This window comes from Xenopus tropicalis, chromosome 1 (assembly GCF_000004195.4).
Source record: "Xenopus tropicalis strain Nigerian chromosome 1, UCB_Xtro_10.0, whole genome shotgun sequence".
NCBI classification, from domain to species: Eukaryota; Metazoa; Chordata; class Amphibia; order Anura; family Pipidae; genus Xenopus; species Xenopus tropicalis.
In genome coordinates this window covers 54324535-54341736 of record NC_030677.2, presented here as the reverse complement: position 1 = coordinate 54341736, position 17202 = coordinate 54324535, and the positions used below count along the sequence as shown (strand labels likewise).

At 38.2% G+C, this 17202-nt stretch overlaps 1 protein-coding gene across 3 annotated transcripts; it reads left to right on the top strand.

Annotated features, from left to right (window-relative positions):
- Positions 1-417: 417 nt before the first annotated feature.
- rbm46 (RNA binding motif protein 46) lies at positions 418-16515 on the top strand. 3 transcript variants are annotated; one of them, NM_001079033.1, is given in 6 exon segments: positions 493-573; positions 5163-5327; positions 8711-9178; positions 11867-12646; positions 13469-14126; positions 14159-16515. In NM_001079033.1, coding segments are annotated over 4 exon segments (1605 nt in total). In that variant the 5' UTR covers positions 493-573; positions 5163-5176; the 3' UTR covers positions 13675-14126; positions 14159-16515.
- The last annotated feature ends 687 nt before the right edge of the window (positions 16516-17202 follow it).

Below are 17202 nucleotides of genomic sequence, written 5' to 3'. Positions count from 1 at the left end.
CTGTACCATAATGCTATGCTGAGCTTATATTTCAATAAATTTACTTTACAGGACAACAATAATACAATCACTGCATATTTCAATGGCAGGATTTATAAAAAGTTTTACTTATTTGAAGTGTTTGAGTTCTGCATAAGGATGTAGCACTTCCATATAGCTCCATTTGTAATATTCTAAATATGTATATAAAGGCAATAAGGAGTATGTATATATATAATGATTATTTAAGAAAATGTTTTTGAGGTATTGTATTATTCTAAATTAAAGATTTTTACCTAAAAAGGGCAAGACAGAGGACTGTCAAATAAAGCCTTCAGTTCTGAAAAGCGCTTTTCGGTGCCTTTAGCTTCCGCACTTCCGCATCTCGTTCAGCACTTCTGCTTTTGCAGGCTTCGATGATTGGTCGACAGTTCTCCAATCGGCGGGACTGGTGCGCAGGGTACGGTGCCAGTTAGTGGGCGGAGCTGGGGAGCTAGTGGCTCTTGGTTGCGCAGTTGTAGGTGTTTTGGAGCGGTTGCGCTACAGTGAATCCAGTGATTTTTACAATTAATCCAATTAGAAGGAATGCGTTTGGTAAGTGATAAGGGCAGAGAGCTTTAACTAAGGCCATAAAAACGTGGCGAACTTAGATTAGCACTTTTGGTAGAGTATATGACTATGGTGTGTGTGGCCCTGTCGCAGAATTGGGGGATTTGTTACTCATAATCAAGATCTGGTTTTAGAAGTGCCAATTAGCATTAGTTTGAATTTTTTTGTCTATGGAAATGTCTCAGGTTTTCAGGGAAGTTGGATCTCCTAATAGCAATGCATTTCCTATCTCTCTGTGGCAGGGATCATTGGCTTTATACACACACAGGAGAAGTGGAAACTGTAGTTCTGTTACAGTTAAATGTAATGGACAAGTTTGGTCACTAAATGGCATCAATCCCAATACATTGCCCTGGGAATGTTCTAGGCCAGGGCTTTCCAACTTCTGTGGTAAAGGGCTGAAAATGTTGTTTCTTACATGGTGGAGGCCAATAATGAAAGCCAGTTTGTCCACTCCCCTTTTTTAAACCACACCCATGTTATCATATGACCTTTTAAAGGGGAACTATCATGAAATTAATTCTTGAAATTTATCATAACATCATGTTATGAAAGTTTCTAAATATAATGCATTAAATATTTTATACAGTTTTTAAAATATTTCCATTATTGTACTGGTGCCAATTGAAGCTGCTTCTCTCCTACCTGACTCTGGCCAGCACTGAAGTCGGAGTCGGGTTCATTTAAATAACAAACGTTTATTGGTTATTACAGTGTCAATCAAGAGCGTGTTACTGAATATAGTCAGCATCGGTTTTGCGGTGGCCTGAAATCTTTCCTTTCCATTTCTCAACCTAAATACACAAATCTCCTGCTTTCTTTTTTGACCCCCGACCTCTCCCCCAGAATGGTATGTTAAAAAGCGCCATCGGTACTAAAGTGGCTGCATAGACTTTCTTCGCTGTTCCCTGACTGTCCGCGTATAATTGCTGCTGTCCTTCAAACCCTCCCCTCTGCACAGCCTGTGCCTGCATGTCTCAGAGAATTATAGGAAGTGAAAATGCGGCGGGGAACAGTGAAGGAAGTTCTATGTGAGTTGGTGGGGGAACGGAGGAGGAAATCTTCACTCCAGACGCTGCCTTTCCACATATCATTCTGGGTTGGGGAGGAGGGTCAAAGAAGAAAGCAGGAGATGTGTACGTTTACGTGGAGAAATGGAAAAGGAAACTTTTCAAGCCACGGCATTACCAATTCTATTTGTGAAAAAAACAGAAAATAGCTTTTTTTTGTGGAAGACAGAAGCTCTCAATATTATGATTAAAGCATACTTAATAAAAGTGCATAACAGCTATTTTTGGGTGCAGTGAGTTTTAGTTCCACCACAGTTTCTACAACATAACATTTCAAATAAATAATTAAGATACATGCTGCATGACTACACATAAATCATTTCAGTCTGCAGCATGCCTCAGTGGCATTTGGAGATCACCTGGGGCTCCCCTGCAAATAAATATTTAGAGGGGCCCAGCATGTAATGCAAGCAATGCAAGCGACGAAATAGTCGCAAAAATTTTGTTTCCAATCCGAATTTGTGCTTTGGTAAATCAGCCCCTATGTGTTGGGTATGGATGTGTGTGCACTTCTAAGCATGTGATTCTTATGGAATCACATTATTGAGATTTCTTGTATAGGCCAAAAACTCCCAGCAGTACACTACCAAATTCCCAAAGCACTGCTCCAGAAAGCTGCATACTTTAGGTTGCAAGGCCAAAACTTCCACTAACAGAAGGTTTATCCCAGAAAATTATACATTTTTGGAAAGAACAGATTCTGGGCACAATAGGCACAATTCTGTCTACTCCAAACTACCAAGTCGCAATGCTTTTCTAAAGTTATTGGTTTTTATCAAAATTTGTGAAATTTTTGGAAAATCACTTCAAAGTTTGATGCCCAATATGCATAGATATACCAAAGTCTCTGGTATGTACTGACCCCAAAATGAAAATAGCGCATAAGGATTTTTCGCCTGCCAACTCAGCTTTTGCATATAGAGCCCCCTGACAGCGTATTATGTGCCGTAACACCCCCTAACTAGTGTGCAAAATGAAAAAAAATACTGTGCTAAATTGTGTGCTGTATGTGTGTATAAATGCATGTAAGTGGGTGTAGATGTATGTTGTAGTGCAAATAAATGCCACTGGAGGTAGAAGACCTGTTCTGGAGGTAGAAGGATGCAGGGATCGCATGGGGGTCCTGGAGGGTCCTGGAGTGGGCAACACTGGATGGGGAAAGGGGGGGGGGGAGGAAGCAGGACCTTTATCTGGCAAACAAAGTAAGGCATACATGCTTAGCAGATGAACACTTTTTTTGAAAGCACGTACGTGCTTGGCAGCTAAAGGGTTACAGATGACAAACAGCACCAAATGTTGCATATACTCCAGTGCAAGCAATACTTCTATACAGAGCTGTATTTATATTAAAGCACCCGAGGTCAAGGGGTGTTTTTAGTCGCCCTAGGCACCAGACCTACATTGTTTGTGTGACGTCACTCCCACAGAGTGTCCAAACTCCCCTACCCCCTCACCTCTCCTATGGAAATCTGCGGCGAAGGTGGGGGCATTTTTTTTTAAATACAAAAACAAGAAAATACATGAACCCGGCCCTCAGGTGCCCCATTATAAGAGCTGGGGGGGTGAGGGGTAGGGATGGGGTTGCTTGGTAGAAGTGACGTCACACACACAACATAGAGGGCCTATATAGGTGTGCCACTGGACCTAAATACAGACCTGGGTGCATATGCGCGCACTTTGTTTTCTTTCTCAGACCTGACTACTAAGATCAGTAGATCTGTGCATATATGGAGAAACAAGCCTTAGTTAGAAAGAGCGCATACAGTTGGTGGGAGAATGTTTTGCATTCATTATAGAGGAGGCCGGGACTTTGCTACTGGTTTTATGACATCACAGCAATGTGTTGCCCCTCCCATTCAGCAATCACATGAACTGGCTCCCAAAGAAAGGCTTCTAAAAGTCTGTAATGTTATTTGTTTTATTTAAAAAAGTAAGCATTTTTGTTAAACAAATGCATTTGACAATATTATTATTTGCATCATATCTATCCATTTAGACAATTTGATTTTCACAATAGTTCCCCTTTAAGACCATACCCACAATAATGTTTGTAGCACACATCACATATATATGACATTTATTAAGTCATACCCTTAAATCCATATGCCTCCTCTCCCCTGTGGATAACACAGCAACCCCCAGCACATCATTTAACACCTTAGGGTTACCCCTTGATGATTTCCAAATGCTAACAAACTCTCAGAGCAAACCCCTGCCTGGTTCACAGAGTATGGCACACACAGGTAGCATAGGGCAGGCAGAGTATGGAACACACAGGCAGCATAGGGCAGGCAGAGTATGGCACACACAGGCAGCATAGGGCAGGCAGAGTATGGCACACACAGGCAGCATAGGGCAGGCAGAGTATGGCACACACAGGCAGCATAGGGCAGGCAGAGTATGGCACACACAGTCATCATAGGGCAGGCAGAGTATGGCACACGCAGGCAGCATAGGGCAGGCAGAGTATGGCACACACAGGCAGCATAGGGCAGGCAGAGTATGGCACACACAGGCAGCATAGGGCAGGCAGAGTATGGCACACACAGGCAGGGTAGGGCAGGCAGAGTATGGCACACACAGGCAGCATAGGGCAGGCAGAGTATGGCACACACAGGCAGGGTAGGGTGGGCAAAGTTTGGCGCACACAGATAGCATAGAGCAGGCAGAGTATGGCACAGACAGGTAGGGTAGGGCAATCAGGTTATGGCACACACAGGCAGCATAGGGCAGGCAAAGTATATTCTGGGGGCAGTTTAGGGTCTTTTTAGGGATAAAAAATAGGTTAATTTGTTCTTTAAAGGAGGAGTATTGATGCAAAGACCTGTTCATATGGGCAGGTCATAAAACATTCCACAGTGTCCTTTTTGCTCTTTACTGGAGGGAAAAAACACTAATACTGCAAGCATAACAAATGTAACAAGGTTTTTAATCACCTTGACCTGATGACTATTTTCTGAAGGATTATTTAATGGATGTCATAGTGAGACTTCATTTTTAGGGGAGAAGAGTTTTGAAATAAGTCCAAGTATTTGGTAACTAATACATTAACTTATTTTTATTCTCAAGTCTAAAAAAAAGAATTGCATTATGGGGTATTTATGGTAAATAAATATAATGGCAAGGTTTTTTCATACTGCTCTCATTATTTGTTTGTCTGTTGTAAATAATAATACCATATCAGCCAGGGAAAGGGGAACATCATTCCATCCAACGGAACTCTAGCAACCAGAGCTGTTAAACAAAAATTAAATATTTCAAAAACCATAAAAAATGAAAACCATTTGCAAATTGTCTTAGAATATGAGTGTCTGCATCATACTAAAAGTTAATTTAAAGGTCAACCACCACTTTAATACTTTCTCCTTGAGGCAGCATTGTGGTGTTTGTTTTGTCTGTCTCTGAAATACAGATGAAATTATCTGGGCAAAGAGGATTTGTGAAAGAATAGTCTCATATAAAATACATATTGGTAATCTATGTTTTCTTTTGGTTTTAAAATAGATGATTTTGGAGACATGGAAGATAATTGTACAGATATGTTCAATGGATGCAGCAAATTTGATATTAGCATTCAGACTCAAGTAGCTTTGCTTGCTTTAATCGATAATACCGGTTACACCATGGTACAAGTAAATGGACAGAGGAAATTTGGTGGCCCTCCTCCTGGTAAGCAGCTTGTTTGCAATAGTGCAGTTCTGTTTTTGAGCTTAAAGGACAAAGAAAGGCGAATAAAGATTTAATCTCAAGCTGCAGGCATACCTTCAGTTCTCTCAATAGTGTGCTTAAGTCTCCCCATATTTCTCCCGTTTAGATGAACAGAAGTCTCATAGGAAAAAAAAACCCACTGAGTTCTGTAAAGAAATTTCCCATAATGCCTCGTTCCTGCACCGAGACCAAGACCTGTGTACATGCTCAGTTTGTAAGACTATGAGGAAGCTTCCTGCTGATTGGCTCAGATTACACATTCCTAAGGGGGGGGGGTTCTTAGCATTCTTGAGGGAGAGAGGAGAGAGCTGCATGTCTCTGGCACAAGAAAACAAACAGACAAGAAATCCTGTATCTTTTGAACTCAGTGCAGTGTTTCTGTGAGTGCTTATGGCTGTAACTTAGTTTTTACCTTTAATATACTGATTTTAATGTTAACCGTGTTTTTTAAGGGGCCTTTCTATTATAGGTACATTGAGTTTTCCCTTTTTTCTCTTAGGTATTCTAATGTGGTATACAAAAATAGGAATCAAATGTATATAATATTGTGACCGCAGATATTAAGATATAACAAAGCACATTTAAAATCTTAAGATTTTTAGCCTTTTGCACTGATTCTTTGCTTCACAGTTGTTTCTGTTTTTGTAATTAATGCCACTAACATGCAACCATTTATAGCGGCATTTATTTTCAACTAGTTATAGGATAATCACATACAAAGGGAAAGTAGACTTTTTTACAAATATTGCAAAGTATTTCTAAAATTAGCATTTTTAACACAATCTATGAAAATTGACTCAAACCTTCCATTTTATTTCATCCTTTCTCTTACATGTGTGTCGCGAACGTTACACAGATTGTGTATGTTACATATAAAGTTAACTAAAGCTTACACAATTATGTAACTTAAGTAACTTGCATATTAAACAAAAAACAGTACAGGTATGGGGTCCATTATGGGATCCATTATCCAGAAAGTTCTGAATTACAGAAAGGCCATCTTCCATAGACTCCATTATAAGCAAATAATTACATTTTTTTCTTTGTATTAATAAAACAGTACCTTGTATTTGATCCCAACTAGAGCTGGGCGGTATGACCAAAAATTTATATCACGGTATTTTTCAAAATTATATCGGTATCACGGTATTTGACGGTATATAAATAAAAAATAAATAATAAATATTGGTGGCCCCCCACCCCCCCCAACAACCCCAACAACAACCCCAGCCCCCCCCAACAACCCCATCCCCCCCCAACAACACCAACCCCAGCCCCCACAACCCCAGCCACAACCCCCCCAGCCCCCCCAACCCCAGCCACAACCCCCCCAGCCAGCCCCCCCAGCCCCCCCCAAACCCAGCCACAACCCCCCCAGCCCCCCCAACCCCAACCGCCACAACCCGACAGCAGAACTTACCCAACTTGTGGTTCCTCCAGCGATGCATCCTAACGACGTCGCGTGCGCGCTGACGTCACATGCGCGCCGACGTCACGTACGCACGGGCGCAACCCGGATGTGATTGGAGAAAAACAGCAGGAGGCGCGCTATAGCGGTATGTTTAAAACTCATACCGTTTTTTTTTTAAAAAATCGGTATACCGGTTAAACCGGTATACCGCCCAGCACTAATCCCAACTAAGATATAATGAATCCTTATTGGGGGCAAAACAATCCTATAGGGTATGGAGAGCCAATTATGGAAAGATCCCTTATCAGGAAAGCCCCAGATCCCAAGCATTCTGGATAACAGGTTCCATACGTGTACAAGCTTGCCGGGCTGGCAGGAGCAAACTCTACTGACCAATGAATTAAAAAATTACAATGAAAATTAAATTTAAAAAAGGTAAATTCCACTGCCCCCAATGAACTGACTGACTAATTAGCACATTAATTATTTCATTAACTATTTGTATAAACTTCTTGTTAAAGTGTAACATCAGCCATTTATACTGGGATCTAATTACAGAATTATAAGTGTCTCCTACATGAACTTTTCAGAAGTGGGAATGACTGGTTATTTGGCCGAACTCTGTCCATTAATGGGGCCTAGCATGTATGTGTGCCTTGGCTTGTTTGTGTGCACTGTGAATCCTATGATCCCAGGAGGCGTCCCTTAATATTTAAAATGGAAATTTTTTATTTAATAGTACCCATTAGCACATATTACTAAAAAAGTATATTTATATGAAAATGATTTATTTAGATGAAGCAGGGTTTTACATATGGGCTTGTTGTGGAATATATTTTTATAGAGACCTACATTTTTGGGAGTATAGTTTCCTTTAAAATACCGACTGGCAAAAATGTTGGTAGTTTGTGCTTGTGTTCATGGGGCCCCCATATAAATATCTTGTAGAGGGCCGCAAAGTTTCTGATGGCAGCCCTGCACCCACTCATAAATACAACAGCGATGAATGCAGGCAGGGCTGTAATCATGTGGCAGCTGCAGATCTCTGCTCTGAGATGGAGAGCCTGCAGCAATTCTCATCCATGGCAGCTTGTCCTCAGTTTTTGCACTTGCACCCTGCCTTTCATATTATACCTACTACTGTTCTTGAGCCAAATTGCCTTTTCTTGACTTGTTAATGGGTAGGAAGCATAACGTTTTGGAATATTTTTTAATCTTATTGGCTTCATTCTACACGAATACAGTGGTCATGTGATGTAATTCTTCTGTGACTTTATAGCTAATTGTGTAGTCACAGCAAAGCCATTTTCCTACATTCAGTGATGTGCTATTGCATTAAATAAACCACAGCAGTGAACTATTTGCAGTGGGCTTAAAATTGTGGCTTAATATACTTTTATTATTGCAGCAAACGTTTTAATTACTACGTTACAGGGGCTCATTTACTATGAATTTTGCAAATTGCTCTTGCTTTATAGCTTAGTGCTGTTACATTGAACATATTATTATGTATTGTATGTATGTTAGCAGCAATACATACATAAGATCTGTTATCCAGAAACCCATTACGCAGAGAGCTCTTAAATATGGGAAGGCCATATCCATTTTAATCAAATATAATTAAATAATTAAAATTTTTGAAAATGATTTAATCACTGTAATAATAAAACAGTACCTTGTACTTGATCCCAACTAAGAGATAATGAATTCTTATTGAAGGTGAAACAATCCTATAAGGTTTATTTAACGTTCAAATGCTTTTTCAGTATATTTAGGTATGGGATCCAAATTACACAAAGACCCCTTATCCAGAAAGTCCCAGGTCTCAAATATATTGCATAGCAGGTCCCCTACCTGTATTTCACATTTCTCTATGTATTTGTTTTGCTAGTGCTGCTGACCGATTCCATTTTTGCTTTCATTTTTTCTCCAGGTTGGGAAGGACCTCCACCTCCACGAGGCTGTGAAGTTTTTGTAGGAAAAATTCCTCGTGATATGTATGAAGATAAATTGGTTCCTTTGTTTGCAAGGGCTGGAAAAATATACGAGTTTAGGCTGATGATGGAATTTAGTGGTGAGAATAGAGGCTATGCTTTTGTCATGTACACAAACAAAGAAGAAGCCTTGTTAGCCATTCGAATGCTAAATAATTATGAAATTTGCCAAGGAAAGTTTATTGGAGTCTGTGTCAGTTTAGACAACTGCAGACTGTTTATTGGCTCTATCCCTCAGGAAAAAAGAAAAGAAGAAATTTTAGAGGAAATGAAGAAAGTAACAGAAGGAGTGATGGATGTTATTGTGTACCCTAGTGCAACAGATAAAACAAAAAATCGTGGTTTTGCTTTTGTGATGTATGAATCTCACAGAGCAGCTGCCATGGCACGAAGAAAGCTAATTCCAGGTAATGCTTGTGTCAGAAACCTATATTTATGCTACAGCAGGGGGCTCAAACTCAATTTACCTGGGGGCCGCAGGAGGCAAAGTCAGGATGAGGCTGATTGCGGAAATGACGTTATGCCATCATAACAGTTATTACGGGAAGACGTTCTGTGTGCACAATTAGCTCCTTAGCAGCTAATTGTGCTCACAGAACGTCTTCCCATAATAACTGTTATGATGGCATAACGTCATTTCCGCAATCAGCAGCTCCCGCCCGCTGTGCCTTGCATTATCCCTTGAATCGCAATACAAATCGCGATCCATTCATTGCTTTTGAGAAGGCGTTGGTGCGGGCCACAAAATACTGTACCGAGGGCCGCAAATGGCCCGCGGGCCGCGAGTTTGAGACCCCTGTGCTACAGCGTATGTGCCGATGCTTCTCTGAACTGTTTCTAGCTGTCTATGGATATCTAAATACACCTGAAACTTCTACGCTGGCACTTAATTATTTCTGTCTGCTCTTTCTTTTTCTTATTGTGTCTCTTCTCTCAGAAATTCAGTTAAGTGGCAGTAACCTAATCTACCAAGAAGAGCCACAATTAAAATCTTAGAAACTGAATTAAATAGGAAAAGAATTTAAAGGGGAACTTTTATTATATTACAGATTGACAACTTTTAAAAACTTTTTTTTTTTATCTATTAGACTGCCTCTTAACTGACAGCTCCTAAAAATGCTATCTGGTTATTGGGTTTCTTGTATTGTTACTTACAGTTACTATTATTTTCTGACTTATTTTAGACCTTCTTTTATTTTAAAAATGCTTCCTAAGAGCTGCAAAAACTGCAAGAAATTAAAATAATGAAGATCAGTTGCGAATTGTGTTAGACTTCTGCTGTCTGTACTATACCCAAACTTTACTCTTGGCGGATTTGCACATAAACTATACTCTTTTTTAATTAAAGCGGGGGTTTTTAGTATGTTATAGAATGACAGGTCCTTATCAACTTTTTAACTGTTCTTCATTTTTTATTGTTTTTGAATTATTTGCTTTCCTATTCTGACACTTCTGCAGCCAAAAATTATTGCTCTTTGTGGCTATAGTTTCATTGTTATGTACCGGTACTTTTAATTACTTATCTTTCTATTCAGACCAACTCCTATTCATATTCCAGTTTGAAATTTGAGCAGAAATATGGTTGCTAGGGTATAAATTACGCTAGCAACCATATTGCTGCTCAAATTTCAAACTGAAGTGTCGCTAAATATATAAATAAATAATTAGAAAATCACAAGTAATAAAAAATTAATACCAACTGCAAATTGTTTTAGAATAGCACTCTACAATATGCTCAATGTTAGTTTAAAGTTGAACAACCCCTTTAAGGGACTGAACAATAGTGTTTGCATCACAATAATTTATATTTGTTTAGTTTCTAGAAATTTACATTGAAATTTACATCAGTTGGACCAGGGGTTGTCGTTTATTTATTGCTATTTTTTGTTTGTGGCTGGTATTTGATACAGTATGTACTGAGCATCCACAAAAACCAATGTCTTCTTTTGAACATTTCTACTCTTGTCTAACCTATAGTTTTACTATTTCAAAGAAAATAATAATTGCTGGGCTAATGCCAGCGGAAAAACACTTACCGAAAATTCTGCCCTACGCCTCCTACTTGTGCCTGCAGCTGAATGAATAGAATACACTCGGGTGCAGGCACATGTAGTGGAAATACGCATAAAAAAGCGAGCGTTTGAAAGTCTCCCGTTTTAATGTGTATATCAGCTACATGTGGCTGCACCCTAGCGTATCTCATTCATTCGGGTGCAGGCACATATAGGAGGCGTAGGGCGGTATTTTCAGCAAGCGCTTTTCCACATTAGCCTAAAGTAGAATACTGATAAAATCCCATAAATGTTTTCTCCTCATTGCTGTTCAGTTATGTACACCCAGCAGGTAAAATATGTTATTTTAGAATCTCAATTTCTGTAGTTACAGAAGAATTCAGAAAACATGAGAACAATTAACAATGCAATGTGTATAAGTTGCAGCATTTTAATTCATGAAATTTTGTTTAGAAATCTCCATGAAAAATTCTGGAAATAGTTCTCGGGCATTTTTCTTTTAATACTTAGGGGTCATATACTAACCATCAGATTTTTTTTTCTGATTTGGATTTTTAGCCCTAAAAGTCACAAAAAAAAGTTGAGACTTTTTGAAGAGTTACTATGTGTCCAAACGGCTAAAAATCCGAACTTTTTCGCCAGCTAAAAGTTGCTGAGATCATGTAGAAAAAAGTCAATGGCAGATGTCCCTTCCCTCTCTTTGAAAGATTCTTCTTTTGCCTTGAAACTTTAGAGGTTTAGGATTTTTTACACTGGTTTTTGTGCGGCAATTTGAAAAATTTGTGTTTTTAGGGCAACATTTCGAAAAAGTCACAGTTTCTTCAACTTTTTCCCACACAGACTAATTCAGTTCAGATTTTTTTGTAAATGTCAGATTTGGAAGTGAGTTCAGTCAAATTTTTAAAATGAGAAATATTAGAGTTTTAGTAAATGTGCCCCCTGCTGTTATGATTTTATTTAAAGTCATAGTCAAACAACTGGGGATACAGAAGTCTTGAAAATTGGAGTTATTGATATTATTACTTATTTGGATTAATAACATGTTAATCTTTACTTCTTCTTCTTCTTCTGCTTGTTATTCAGGACCGTTCCAGTTATGGGGACATACAATAAAGGTTGCCTGGGCAAGTCCAGAGAAAGAAGTTGATGAAGAAACAATGCAGAAAGTAAAGGTTCTGTATGTTAGAAATTTAATGATGTCAACGACTGAGGAAACAATTAAAGCTGAATTCAACAGATACAAACCTGGAGTTGTTGAACGTGTCAAAAAAATAAGAGACTATGCCTTTGTGCACTTTTTCAGACGTGATTATGCCATTGCTGCTATGTCAGTAATGAATGGAAGATTAATTGATGGAGCGAGGATAGAGGTAACACTGGCAAAGCCGGTGAATAAAGAAGCAGCCTGGAGGCAGAATGGAAATGGTCACATGAATGCTAATTCTGAATGCTTACTGAATTTTGCAAATAAAGAAGGATCCCAGAAGGCTCTTGATATGTGTTCAAATGTCCCAGCATATTTGAACAATCCGAACAGCCCAACATTCCTAGAACCAGAGACATGCACATATCCATGTATTCCTGGAACAAAGCTTACTCCAATTAATTTGTATTCGTTGAAGATACATCATTTCCATTCAGCAGTAATGCACCTGGAGTACTTCTGTTACAAAAATAATTGGTCATTCCCTGAATATTATTTGTATTCAACTACCGGTCAAGATGGGAAAATGCTCTTAGCTTATAAAGTTATATTGCCAGCCATTACAGGTAACACCAACAGTTACTTCATGCCAGACAAGCTGTGTTCATTTGTAGAAGACGCAAAGGAACTGGCAGCTCAGTTTACACTAATGCATTTAGGTAAGTACTGTCCTGGTATATTTGAATTATTAACAAATATTTTTACTTTATGTAGGAAATATAACATTGTGAATTAACGTTATACAGGTTATCCAAGTTACAGTGTGACACAATGAATAATTATTGACATTACATTCTAAAGGGGTTATGTAATAAAATTTTATGGGCTTAGGACTGTTTTGGGGATTTTTTGTTTTTTTAATTTTAATTATGAAAATGACTAAAGGACGGTTTCTGAGAGAAAAGCAGGTTAATTAAGTTAAAGATGTCACCCACAAGGAAAAAAAGATTTACTGTATTTTTCTGAAGTCATTGTAAGATCAAATTGGCTTTTGTGTAGACTGTGTTTTTCTGTGTCAGTATGGAGAGGTGATTGCAAATGCTGAAACCACAAGGACTTGTATCTCCTCAGCAAGGAAATATGGAAATACAGGGGTCCCCAACCTTTTTTTACCGGTGAGACACATTTAAATATAAAAAAAAAATTGGGAGCAACAAAGCATGAAAAAAGTCCCTGGGGGTTACCAAATTAGAGCTATGATTGACTGTTTGGGAGCACTTATGTGGACTGTTAGCCCACAGAAATTCAAAAATAAGCACCTGCTTTAAAAATCACTGGGGACAACAATCAAGAAGTAGGTGAGCAACATGAGCCTCCTGGTTGGGGATCACTGTTCTAGTAGATACATGTGCTTTATGTATACTGATCTATCACTGGTAACCTGAAGAATACAAGCGTTTGAGACAATAGGCTCTGTATAAAATATGAAACATTTTGTTTGCTAATTTATAATGTATAATAAATTGTCTATTTATTTTTAGATTACAGTTACCATCCTACTTCAGGCAAAAATATATCTTTGCCTAGCACTGCTGCCACATCGGGAACATCAGGTGTCCTCCCTTACACACCCAAACCGTACTCGTATTCCAGCTACCCATCCTCACCAAATGTTTCTCTGACTAACGGAGGCAGTGTGGGAAAGCAGCTTTATGTCTCCAATCAAGCGTCTTATTTCTCAGGATAAGCCTGCCTGTTAAACTGGTTGTGTCATCTCTTTTAACTTTTACTTGCAAGTAATTTTTTGTAAAATATTTATTCAGTGTATTCATTTTAGGTAAATGCATTTGCTTCCAAAACATCTTTAGGGAGTTGGTTGATTATTAATGCTCAGAAGTCTATTCGCGGTTTAATATTATGACAGAATTATGCATTTCCCCAATGGCTGCTGCAAATTCTGTATGGTTTTTTACCCAGTTGTGTTGTTTTAAAGGAGATCTCTACCCAAATACTGTTTGGTTTTTGTTGCTTTTTTTTTTTTTTTTTTGCTTAGTTCAAGAAAATTTTCTGACATGGATGAGATCCTGATGTAAAAAGAGGGATGAACAGATAAGTTTCATATGCTTTCAAAAAAAGCAAAAACTGACAGTTTATATTGGTTGACTAAAATAACTTTTTTTCTTAATTAAGCAAAAACAGTTTTGGGTGGAGATCCCCCTTAAACACTAACATTTAAAATATATGCCATAAAAATATTGGCCTAGAAGGTTACATTTATCATTTCAAAACAAGCCACCCTATATTAGCAACATCCCATACAAACACTGAATATGTTCTGCTGCTCTCAAATAATTAGCAAAGAAGAAAATCACACCATAACATTAACTTTAATATTTTATTGAGTTATAGCAGTGGTATTATAAGGCATTTTGAAATTTTGCTTTCTTTGGTATTTTTAAATTATACTGCTTCTCTTAAACCTTAAATTGAAACTGATATAATTTGCTTATTCCAGTGAACCAGAATGTGGATGGAATATAAGGGCAGATTAATTTAAAGATGGCCGTACACAGGCAAACTGTGTGGCACTACAACTGATTGTCACATGGGGCAAAGGAAAGGATATTGTACAAGGGGCATCCATGTTTAATTATAAATATATATATATATCCACCTTTGTAGCCAACTGCCTGAATGATCATAATATCATGAGTAGGAGCTGCAGCTTCCCTTCACTTTCTTCGGCCAACCATTGGAAATCCTTTATTGACCTGGACTGCAGAATTCCAGGCTGGCCATACATGCCCAGCTAGGAGTACAGTTTAAACTGGCCATACCAAATCTGGGCATGTATGGCCAGTTTATTAACGTCCTGTTATCACCATCTCTCATATCTGTCTACATGGATAATTAGTCAAAAGTACAAGTTCAGCACCTCTCCTGACTCACTCCTGCACCATGTTTAGTTAACAACAATCTAAAGAGTGACGTCAGTTTCTTCTTTCCGTTTTAAATTATATATTTATAATTAAACTCTTAATTGATTGTTGCCACTGCTCTAATGCTTGGCAATATGACTGCATTCACTAAACTTCTATTGAGAAGTGATTGGTGCCACTGGTCTAACTGACCCCAGTGAACCACCCTTATGCTAAATAAAGACGGAAAAAAGAGTATTTTGGCTTCTATAATGGCAATACAACTTAACACAGCATCATTTTAACCTAACTAATTTTCATATAAAGCATATACAATTATATACCTTTACTTATTTTTCCCCATTATAACCGTAATCCCATCTACCAACTATGTATTATATAATATTTGCTATGTGCTCTCTCATAATATAACATCCAGCCCCCAAGATTCTGGTAATCCAAATAAATAACCAGTGGATATAGAGACAGATGTCACAGCACAAATTGATCCTTGTGGATATAGAGAGAGCGGGAAGCTACTATTGCTGCAGGGTTGGGCGGCTTCTCAGTTGAAACTTGATTCGCTGGTGGATGTAAGATAGGAAATATATATATTAAACGGCAGAGCTTCAGCAACAGTGAAAATGTCATTTGCACTTCATGTTTGGAGATTCACGAACCCATAACAGCACTGTGATCATTTGTTTGCTTAATTCACCTTATGCCTCCAGCCAGTGAACTATAAAGAGTCACAGTTTTAAATTAAAATAAGAACACATTTTCATTAAATAAAAACCTAAATGCAGAACTTTTTTTTAATGAACTATAAACTTAAAAAAAAATTATTTCAAATATTTGACTGGTGTGGCCTGTTAGAATGATAACAACTACATTGGCAACCCCATATTTTGTTTGTTAGCAGTTATCACAAATGTCTAACACTTAACATATTAAATTCAGAAGAAAAAAATCCCTCACTGTTGTTATCAGTCGGTATATTATTATGTTAAAACCTCTATTAGTTTGTTGTGTTTTTTTAAAAAAAAAGGCCTTTAAAAAAGTTCTAGACAGTGGGTACCATATGCATTAATAGGTCCACTGTTCCAAAAGGCTGAGATGTTTTAGAAGTGGAACTGCATAAATATACATTATTATTTTATTAATGTTGTGGCACATTTTCTCCTCCCGTGTATTTCTGCCAGTGGAGGAACGTACGTCTCACTCCATTGGCTTGTTTGGCACTCACCTTTCAGCCCCAATACTCTCCTCGTGGCTTCCCAGTCGACGGCTGGCTGCACAATGGGGGTACTTGTATCTATCTGCCTGTGGAGAAAATCCTACCTGTACAATTAGCTTAAATGTTCTGTTGCCTCTTTACTGCATTTGACTTGCGAGTCAGACATCTTTCAGCAGTTTTACTTCCGGAAGTGTCAGTGTTTAGAAGTGTTTCTAAAGGGAAAAGCAAATTCTATAAAAACTGTCTGTAAAGATGGTCAACCTGAATTCATTTTCTGTCAGCTTATTTGTGTTTCATCTGTTCATTGTCTTATTTTATTAACAATGTAGAACATTAGATTTCAGTAGAGAAAGTTGTGATGGTTTTAATGTCCAAATAAAGTGTTAACTTTTTCTGAATGCAAACATGTTCCCATTAAATATATAATAAAAAATGATTTGTTTTTATTATTAAAGCACCTCACCACAATCAGGTTTCCTTCCCATTGTGATGACCAGCCATGGGTGTATAGACTCCCTGAGCTGCACTCCATGAACATTACAGGCCCTTATTGGCCTTTTATCATAAGATTTACCATAATATTTATTTAATTGTAATTAGGGAAATAAAATGAGTAAAAGCTTCATCACATGGAAATGATAGATTTTCTAAATATTCCTTTCTTAGCAATCTGTCTCTCTACATGCAGCTTTATGTCAGAGTCAGTTATATGATGGACAGGTTACTAATGCATATTTGGCTTGTACTTCCTACAGGATGAAGATTTAGAGCTGTATTAAAAAAAAAAAAAAAAAAACGACACATGAAAAAGACTGCCGCAAAGCCTGCGTGTAGCGAGACAGATTGCTGAGAGTGGGATGATCGAGAATAACTTGATTACTTATTAGTGATCTGCGGGTTTACTCTTAGGTGAAGTGGGTTAGGGTTGAAACTTGGGCGACCATTGCTGGTGACTGGGGAAGTACATTCTTCCTCTGCTCCTGAAGTTTTCCTGTCCTGAAACCTAAGGTGCGCATAGAGGTAAGGTACAGAGCGGAAAGACACAGGTACGGGTTGTGGTTCTGTCCTACAACATTTTGCAGATTAGGGTTGGGTTCAGGTTAAGGTTTTTCAGGTTCAC